The following is a 9,482-nucleotide window of genomic DNA, read 5'->3' as shown; positions in this document are numbered from 1 at the left end:
TAGTTAGTCACTACTTAGTTACTACTTAGTCACTAGTTTAGTGTGACTGTCATACTAGTTATTTTCCCCTAGCTGCTCTGAAAGTCGGCATGGGATATCCACCTCATGGCAGTTCTGCCGTAGGTCCGATCTGTCGCCTAGGTTAAATGGTGTACTTTCTGGGGAAATCAAACTTTTCTTTTGTGGTACAGAATGAAGTCAGAGGATGGGTATGACCAGAGTTGTTTCCCCCAGCCAAGCCTGGACAAGGGTCTTTGAGCAGGCACCAACAGGGGGCTTTGCTAAGCCTTCAGTGGATGTAGTCTGGTTTCCAGTTAGTCTTCTCAGAGCTCTAAAAGAGTATTAACTGTAGACATAAATCTAACTTTCTCTTTTAAAAAATCAGAAAGGAATGTCTGTTTACAATATAATTTTCTGTATAAATGCATAGTGCAGATTCCCTGACTTTAGTGTGTTCACGTCACCAAAGTAGACGGAAGGTCATACTCCTCTAGGTGATTATAGTCTACAGGTAAAGGATACCTAGGAGAGCACCTGATCTTGCCAGGTTAAGACTGTCGTGTTAACTATTTGGATGCAGTCAGAGGCTGTTATTGGCACTGTGGTCTTGTACAGACCTCAGCACCCTCTTGCCTGGTGAGACTTGCCTCAGCACCCTCTTGCCTGGTGAGACTGCGGTAGGGCAGAAGAGCAGGTGGGGTGGCTACAGCTTCTCCATGGCGGTGGCGGTTCTTTACAGATGAGCTAGGTATTCCTAGTTGAGACTTTGCAGCCTGTGCCAGGGAAGGAGGAAGCCAGGACCTGGGCAGCACAGAGGGGAGTGATCTAGCTGATATGGTCTTAAGCTCCAGAGAGTGGAGAGTGCATTCAGCTTCCTTCCAGTCTGAGACCACACAGACAGGACTAAAGTTAGGGGACTAGGGTTCTAGATTCTATTCTGGCACTGATTAGCTATGTGACTTCAGGCAGGTAGCTGCTTCTACTACCAAATGAGAGTGATTAACCTGCCCTGCCTACTTGAGAGAGTAATAGTAAGGATTAGATGAAACCACTTGAGACTGTTAGAAGGGTTTAGTAACTTAGGATACTATTACTACATCTTAGAGACCCTCTGCATTTAAATATAAAAGGGGAAAAAAGCTAAGGGTTGAAGAATGTTTAATCACACTCAGAATTCCCTGCTATGTCTTAGAAAGTTCATCCAGTGTCATGGCGAGGGAGCAGGAGATGTTCTGTTGAAGTTCCATTGAGACTCCGAAGCCTAGTTCCATGTATGGTTTCAGTTTCATAAGTCTCTATGCTTTTCCTAAGTGCCTCAGAGCTGCCCAGCAATTTTGGTTACATCATCAGTCTGGCATTTAATCTTACTTAAATTAGACGTATATTTTGCTCATCAGATTCTTAGGTTAGAAAATATAGGTATGTGGTATGGGTTTTTCTACCGGCCTGTCCGTTCTGTTTTCTCAGTGTTACTTTATCTCTGTGATTCCCTAGGGTCAGGCCGGCCCTCCTTCCTTCCTCCCCCACTCCCCTGAGTACCGTCATACACAAAAGCCGTCTCTTTTCACTGGCTGCCAGAAACTTGGTTTCCTTAAGCAGAAGCAGAAGAGGGTTTCTCCTCCTCCTATTGTGCTGCTGTTCACATTGTGCTCACATCGCTTTACAGGAGGAGTGAGGACGCCAATTGAAGACACCCCTTTGCACATCCTGAGCAAAGGAGGTGGCCTAAGAAGGCACACAGATGGCTTTTGTTTGCCTCGAAGTAACACAGGTTTTAAAAACTTAAATTAGTAAGGACACTTGTAATATTGGAAGATCTCTTATAAGATTTCCTATAGGATTTCAGTTGTGCACGGAAGATTGTTAGATGGCAATGCTGGGCAGCAGAAACTGGGGAGATCCGACCCTTAGTCACAGCAGGGTCTTCCAGGGAACACAGCTGCCACCCAGGGCTTTTCACCCCCTTCCTTCACCTGGGCAGGCATTTGTGTTTGTCTGACTCTTTCGCAGGTATACAGCATCCTTCACAACGTGGTCCCAGCCTGCCTCGGCCCCTCTCTTCCTGCCAAACCCCCACAGGCATCCTTACAGTAACTGTGCTACAACTGCCTTGTTAAGCAAAAGTTTTCATGACACTTGTTAAATAAGGAAGCCTTTATTTAAGAAATCTCCTGACACAGGTTTGCAGTACCAGAGATCTGGCTCAACTCTTAAGTACAAGGACAGATGGGAATGGGGGGGGGGGTCCCTGAATGGAAAATTACTGAGCAGACGCATTAGGCAGGGGGACCTGACAGGATTCCTGCTGAGGCCAGGCAGGGTGGTGAGATACCAGGGTGGAGGAGATTCTCACTAAAACCGACACAACAGGAGCAGCGATAAAACTGAACTCTACAAGGCCAGACGCTGAAGCTCAAGGTCAAGGCTTAGAGGGCTTTACGGAGCCTGATGGGGAGTCAGGCCAACCAAGAAGTCCTTGTCAGACTGAGTTTGCTTGCTTGTGTAGTTTACTTAACTTTTACCAGAGAGACTCATTTTGCAGACCCCTCTGGAACACTGATTAGCCGTAAGGTGTGTGCCTGATCTGGCCGGCACTGGTGCAGTGTTTCCAATAACTCTTTGAACTATGTGGGTCCACTTGCATTTGGGTTTTGTTCACGAGAAGTTACAGCGAGTGTGCCTCCTCTCCTGCCTCCCCTTCCACTTCCCCCATCTCTTCTGCCCCTGCCACCCTGAGACAGCAAGGCCTCCTCCTCCTGCTGTCTTCCTCCTCCTGAGTCTGCTCCTTGGGAAGACCCTGAGGGTGAGGGCCCTTGTGATGATCCACTTACACTTGATGAAATCTACTAAATAGATTTCTCTCCCTTATGTTTTCTTAATAACATTTTCTTTTCTCTAGCTTACTTTATTATAAGAATACAGTATATAATATACACAACAAAATATGTGTTAATTGACTGGTTATGCTATCCTTAAGGCTTCTGGTCAGTAGTAAGATATTAGTTAAATTTGGGGGAAGTCAAAAGTTATACTCAGTTTTTGACTGTGCTAGGATTAGTGCTTCTAACTCCTGTGTTGTTCAAGGGTCAACTTTAGTACCATTTTTTATTTTTATGGTTAATCCAAAGCTGCTGAGAAGGGCAAGAAGCAGATGGATAAAGAGAACAGATGGGTCTGTTTCTGTGCTTAAGGTCATTTTCAAAACAAATATGTTTACTTGATTATGTATTTGCAGACATTCTGCATAGCAAGGCAGAAGTTACAGCAGCATATTACCAATTACCTTGGTTAGGATATCAGCCTATTCTTTCCTAGAATTATAGGAAAATTGATAGATTTATTAGCCTCATCACTGCATTTCTGAAAATAAAATCAGTTCAAGCTAGGGAGTAGTTACTCTGTTGCTGCTCACTCTGGGTTCAGGAACTTGCAGAGGAGTGATTTATTTCCTTCCTTCCTTTCTCCCTTCCTCCTTCCCTCCATTCTTCCCTTCCTTTCTTCTATCTCATTTTGTCACCCTGGGTAGAGTGCTGTGGCATCATTATCTCACAGCAACCTCAAACTCTTGGGTTCAAACCATCCTCTTGCCTCAGCCTCCAGTATACCTGTGTAGCTGAGACTACAGGTGCCTGCTGCAACACCCAGCTAGTCTTTTGGTAGAGACAGGATCTCACTCTTGTTCAGGCTGGTCTCAAACTCCTGAGCTCAAGCAATCCAACTGCCTCAGCCTCCCAGAATGCTAGGATTACAGGTGTGAGCCACCACACCTAGCCAGAGGAGTGATTTTCTGAAACGGGCATTTGCTTTTCGAGTTTCCAGAAGATGCCACATAGGTCAGGTTTTAACTAACTGGTCCTGAGTTCTGCTCTTTGCTGGTTTGGAAACTTGTATTTTTCCGGAAGTCAGGGGGAAATTTATGTCACCCTAACTGACAGGGTCTATTTGTAAACTAGAATATTCATTTTTTGCACTTATTATTGAGTGTGTGACCTTGTCCTAATCTCTGGGGGAAAGTCCCTGCCCTTTAGAAGCCTGTGGGACAGATATGTAAATAAGTGTTATGTATAGTGTGCTAAGTCTAGAGTGACTTTACATCCTGGTCTTCCTGAGACTCCTCTGGTTTATGCCTGTTTTCCCCATATAATTAGTAAGAATGCCGCTCCCTTTCACTTTCAAAACTATCTAAGGCCACAGTAGCAGTCTCTATGAACGTTTGGAGTACAAAGATGACAGAAAGGAGGGCCCATCAGCGTGCTTCCCCTGAGTATACACTTGACCTGGGCAATGAAGGGCAAGTGAGCAGCCAAGGACTGGGAGGGTGTGGTGGGGGCAGGGTAGAGTTTCCTTTGGGAATGTGCTAAACTCTGCAGGCAAAAGGAGATTGTTCCTGAAGCTGCAATTGGTTCGTTCAAGCTAGACATTGTTTGACAGATTTATCCTGTGATAACAATTCCCCAGGACAATAGGTAAACATACAGATTTCCACATCCTGCTAGCAGTTTGGATTACTTTTTGTTCGCTTATTTTTTTAAAGAAGCTCTCCTAGATGATTCTGGGGCATATTATAGGTTCACAACCAATTCTCTACTAATTGTGGCTGGGAATTCAAAGAGACAGGAATAGAGGGGAACAGGAACTGCACAGTTAAAGGACCAGTCACAGATCAACCAGACTGGGGTGACCTCAGGTGAGAAAGCGCTTGGAGGCAGAACCAAGTGGGAGTCATTCACAGCAGATCTGTGAAAAAGGGGGAGTATGAGAACTAAACCAGTCACAGTGGGGAGGCAGAGGTATGAAAAGATTAGAGAACTATTCAGGAGGTAGAAGGAACAAGACCTAGTGTATGCCAGCTATTGACAGTAATATTTCTCAGCAGCAGAACAGTGTGTCAAATCCAGGAGCCTGGGGGACCCTATAACCTAAAGGTTTACTTAGTGAGCTTAAAGCTAAAAATATAAATAGTTGGATTGTAATGTGGTATATCTCATATGGCCTTCCAGCCTAGTTGCTTCTTTGTAGTCCCTAAACTCTCATGACAGTTGTGTTTTATCTCTGGGAAGAAACAGGAATGAATTCTAAAGCATGCGAACCTCACAACCCTTTCTTTTTTTAGAGGAATTCTTGCCCTTTCCAATGGTAAGATGTCTAGCCAAGCCTTATCTTGTGTTCTTTTTACTTCTGTTTTTGTTATCTAGTGTGAAAGACAGTCATGATTCATCAGCAGTGTATGTGCCAACCCCTTTCAGGAGAGATGGTCAGTCTCTTGCAAGTTTCAACATGCAGATTTTGTAGCTGTTCTCTCCGTGGGAACTTGCAGCACTTCACAGATTCACTGCAATTCTGGGAAATTATCTCTAATAGTACAAGAAACACCTCATCCAAGCAAGGAGGTCATTAAGCAGCCGATGCTCTTGGGATAGGGTGCACTGGTGGTTTTGGGAGGAGGAATGCCTAAATGAAATCCTTCTGTGGGAAAAGAGGAAAATCTGTTATTTCTCTTCGCCTTCAAACATAAAGATGTCACCAGGCCTCTCTTGGCTTACTACTGAAGTAGCAAATGAAGTCAGAAATCAAAGAAGGTTATGAAAAGAAAGTCTCAAAAAAGGAGAATGGGAAACTCATCAGGCTGTAATTCCACAGGGCAATTTTAGTACCCTTCCTAAGACCTGGCCACGTCAGAGGCTGTTCGGGAGGGCAAGGCATCTTAAATTCTGGTCTTTGACCACCTTGCGCTGTTGCTGAGGGATTTCCAAATCCTGGGAGTGAGAGGGTTGAAGTTGAACAGGCTGAAATGTTCCACGCTGCCAATATCTGGGAGAGGGAAAAAACACCAGGCCACAGCGGCCTCGAAGTTAGGACAGTGGGGCTGGTGGTGGTGGTTGTTTAATAAGGGGATTAACTTTGCGGTCCAATATCTTCAACGCCATTAAGTCCCAGTGGCAAGATGGAAACGTTAAAAAAAAAAAAAAAAGTCAGGAGGAAAAGCGCAGCGTGCACGGACTCATAACGTGGATCGCCTCCGCCCCTGACGCCCGCAGCGTTGCCTGGGGCGCCCGGGTCCTCCGCCCGCGGCCCCTGCAGCCCCTTCCCGAAGTCAGGGCGCGACCAGCGTGGCGCCGCGGCGGGGGTGATCCGGTAGGCGCGCCGCAGACTTCAAAGGCCCCGAGCCGCCGCCGCCCCCGCCGGCACGCGCGGGTAGTACGGTCCGAGGGGGCGGCTCCTGGGGCGCGGCCTCGGCTGCAGCTGATGCGCGCCTAGCCGGCTGGGAGGCCGGAGCCCGAGACCCCGGAGTACGAGCCGCGGAGTACGAGCTGCCCGGTGCCGCGGGCCGGGGCCCTGACGAGGAACCAGGAGAGGCATTTTCACGGCGAGGGAAGCCTGGCGTGGGGGCGCCGCGGCCGCACGGTTTGGGAAAGAGGACGAAGAGGAAGCGGCGCTGCTTGCCGGCGAGAGGAAGCGCTCCACCCGCGCCCCCGACGGCGCTCGTTTAACCACATCCGCGCCTCGGCTGGAAACGCTTACTGGCGCCTGTCACCGGTTCCCTCCATTTTGAAAGGGAAAAAGGCTCTTCCCCCTTACCCTACCCCTAGGAGCTGGAGCCGGAGGAGCCGCGCTCATGGCGTTCAGCCCTTGGCAGATCCTGTCCCCCGTGCAGTGGGCGAAATGGACGTGGTCCGCGGTGCGCGGCGGGGGCGCCGGGGAGGACGAGGCCGGTGGGCCCGAGGGCGACCCCGAGGAGGAGGACTCGCAAGCCGAGACCAAATCCTTGAGTTTCAGGCAAGTACACAGCATCCCTGCTGAGATGCGGACGCGCTGCCATCCATCCATCCATCCATCCGCGGCTCATTCTGTGTGCGTGTGTGTGGTTGCCCGCCCTCGTAACCATATTCATGGCAATGCTATGTCCCTGCCCGTGACCAGGTCCCCTCTGTACGTTCGAAAGTTCAGGATGGTCTGTCCTCCGTTTATTTTCTGTCCTGGGTTTCGCTTGGGTGCTTACCGAACTCGACCCTGAATCTGCAGTCTCCGCAGCCCTATTCGCCTAGGCCACTTTCCGAAAGCTTCCCTCTGCCCTAACACACACACACAAGGGTAGTGTCATTGATCACATCTGGTGAGTCTTAGAGCCCTCCTGGCTCTCCCACACCCCCCACTCCGTGACCCCCAAATGTAGCCGCGGTAAAGAAAGTCGTGTGATGACAGGCCCCTGGCAGCTGGTGAGAAATGGTGGTCCCTGCCGAGCTGTCACCCTTGTGATTGCGAAAGGCAGGTGACAGCATTCCTAGTCTCTGGCAGAGTGAGTTGCAAACAGGTAAAGGCCTGCCGAGGGAGGGGAAAAGGAAGGGCCAGAATTGCCTGAATTTGGGGGTGGAACCAATATTGATATTTAAGCTTTTGGGAAGGGGCTCTTCTTGTGAAAAAAGCAGTCTGTTGGACTCTATCAGAAGGAAGGATGACCTCAAAAATAGATGGTGCTGAAGAAAATCTGTAAAGAATGGAGATTTCAGAGATGGGAGGTTAGGCTGAGAAACCTGAGGGGGGCACTGCTGAAAACCGCTGCAGCCTTCTGCAGACCAGTCTGTGAGGAGGATCAGTTGATTGTAAAGTTAGACAAACATGCGACTTTGTGGATATACAGATTTTACAGGGTGTCTGAAATACCGTTGAAAGTGGTAATTCCTCATTTTTCCCCTTTGGCAGCTCGGATTCTGAGGGTAATTTTGAGACCCCTGAAGCTGAAACCCCAATCAGATCACCTCTCAAGGAATCCTGTGATTCATCACAAGGATTAGCAGGATCTGGGGCCAAAACCCAAGGTAAAGAAAAACTTTTATTTTCTGCTTCTTTTATTTTAAGGTTTTTGAAAAGTGTCAATGAAGGAAAGGGAGAAAAAATTAAGGTTAGCTTAGGATCATTTAAAAGGGTTATCTCCTTACTCAGAAAGAGCTGTTTTAAAGCTCCTAGCTTATTTGCCGGGTGTTTTTTTTTTTTTTTTAATGGAGTGTGGTAATCAGAGGCTTTCTTCCCTAAGTAGAGTTTGTACATTTGCACTGACATTATTATCAGACATTCCTCAGCTCATAAAAAATAAAGATTATAATAGTGCACTGTGGTGGGGTTCTGTTTATATATGGCATCAGAAATTCCTCAGGCTAAGTTGCTTTCTACTGGGGTGTGGTTAGAGACGAAAATTACAGGTAAGTGTTGACTTTTTTTTCTCATAGGGAGGATCTTAAGAGAGTTTCAAATTGCTTACCTCCCATTTCTACGCAGGAGTGGTGGGGAGCCCTCCAGTCTGCCTAAGGAAACCTGGCACACAGAGTCTTGCCCAGACCTCAGAGCCTAACCTTGAGCTTGCCCTTCATCTATAGAAGCTTCTGCTGTCCCACTTAATTAGCAGAAACCTTTTTTGTCATATAGCCAGTTCTGAGTAAAATTTCACCTGTCCCCATAGAATTCATTTGTTTAGTAAATAAAGTGCACTGTGATTCAGCAGTGAAGTCCTACTCTCACTGAGTTCACATACAAGATGAACCTTTTTAAGGGTTAAGCAAAATATTTATGTTAGCTATGTTAAATACTGTGGAGAAAAATAAAGCAGAAAAGGGGGAATAGGGGACATTGAATGGGGAAAGGGAATATTGAAGGGAGTTAGGGGAAGCATTTGTGATAAGGTGACTGAGCAGAGACCTAAAAGGAGGTTGAGGGAGCAAGCCTTGTATATTCCTGGAGAAAGAACCCTTCCAGCAGAGGGAATGGGTCTGCAGAGGTTGGAGACAGGACCAGCCTGCCATTGTTGAGGCCCTCTGGTGGGAGGGCTCAGAGCGTATTTGAGGACCAGGTGGGAGGCCTGTGTGACCGGAGTGGAGTAACTAGGCATGGAACAGGAGGATACTACTATATTAGTAGATGATACTATAAAATGATTTATGATTTATTTTTTCTAAGCGAGGTGGAAAGCGGCTGGAGGGTGTAAATAGAGCAGTCGTAACTAAGGACCACAAACTGAATAGCTAAAGCAACAGAAGTTTATTCTTTCATAGTTCTGGAGAACTGACTCCAGACCTAGAAGTCAGAAAACAAGGTGTTGACAAGGCCATGCTCCCTCTGAGGGCCCTAGGAAGGATCCTTCTGTGCCGCTTCCAGCTCCTGGGGGTTGTCTTCAAGCCTTAGTGCTCTCTGCCTTATGGCAACATAAGTCCAATTTTTGCACTATCAAGAGGTCTTTTTTGGCTCAGCTCCTGTGGCTCATACACCTGAGTGGTGGGTTTGAATCCAGCCTGGGCCTGCCAAACAGCAATGACGGCGCAACCAAAAATTAGCTAGGTGTTGTGGCAGGTGCCTGTATTCCAGCTGTTTGGGAGGCGGAGGCAGGAGAATCGTTAGAGCCCAGGAATTGGAGGTTGCTGTGAGCTGTGATGCCACAGTACTCTACCCAGGGTGACAGCTTGAGGCTCTGTCTCAAAAAAAAAAAAAAAAAA

At 47.4% G+C, this 9,482-nt stretch overlaps 1 protein-coding gene across 6 annotated transcripts in view; it reads left to right on the top strand.

Annotated features, from left to right (window-relative positions):
• The window catches only part of TACC1 (transforming acidic coiled-coil containing protein 1), a 127,669-nt gene that overhangs the window by 47,205 nt on the left and 70,982 nt on the right, over positions 1–9,482 (top strand). For 2 of the 6 annotated variants that reach the window (XM_023516984.1, XM_003796281.3), the window contains exons 1-2: positions 3,744–6,777; positions 7,702–7,817. The exons of 2 other annotated variants lie outside the window; for them this stretch is intronic. In XM_023516984.1, the coding sequence (XP_023372752.1) occupies positions 6,617–6,777; positions 7,702–7,817 (277 nt within the window). In that variant the 5' untranslated portion in view covers positions 3,744–6,616. Of the gene's footprint in view, positions 1–3,743; positions 6,778–7,701; positions 7,818–9,482 lie in introns of those variants that run through there. 2 more of the 6 variants (XM_023516988.1, XM_023516987.1) reach the window with 1 other exon arrangement.

The sequence above is a fragment of the Otolemur garnettii genome, unplaced genomic scaffold (genome assembly GCF_000181295.1).
Source record: "Otolemur garnettii isolate 467f Iridium unplaced genomic scaffold, OtoGar3 scaffold00102, whole genome shotgun sequence".
In the NCBI taxonomy this organism is placed as follows: domain Eukaryota; kingdom Metazoa; phylum Chordata; class Mammalia; order Primates; family Galagidae; genus Otolemur; species Otolemur garnettii.
This window is presented reverse-complemented; position numbering and strand designations above follow the sequence as displayed.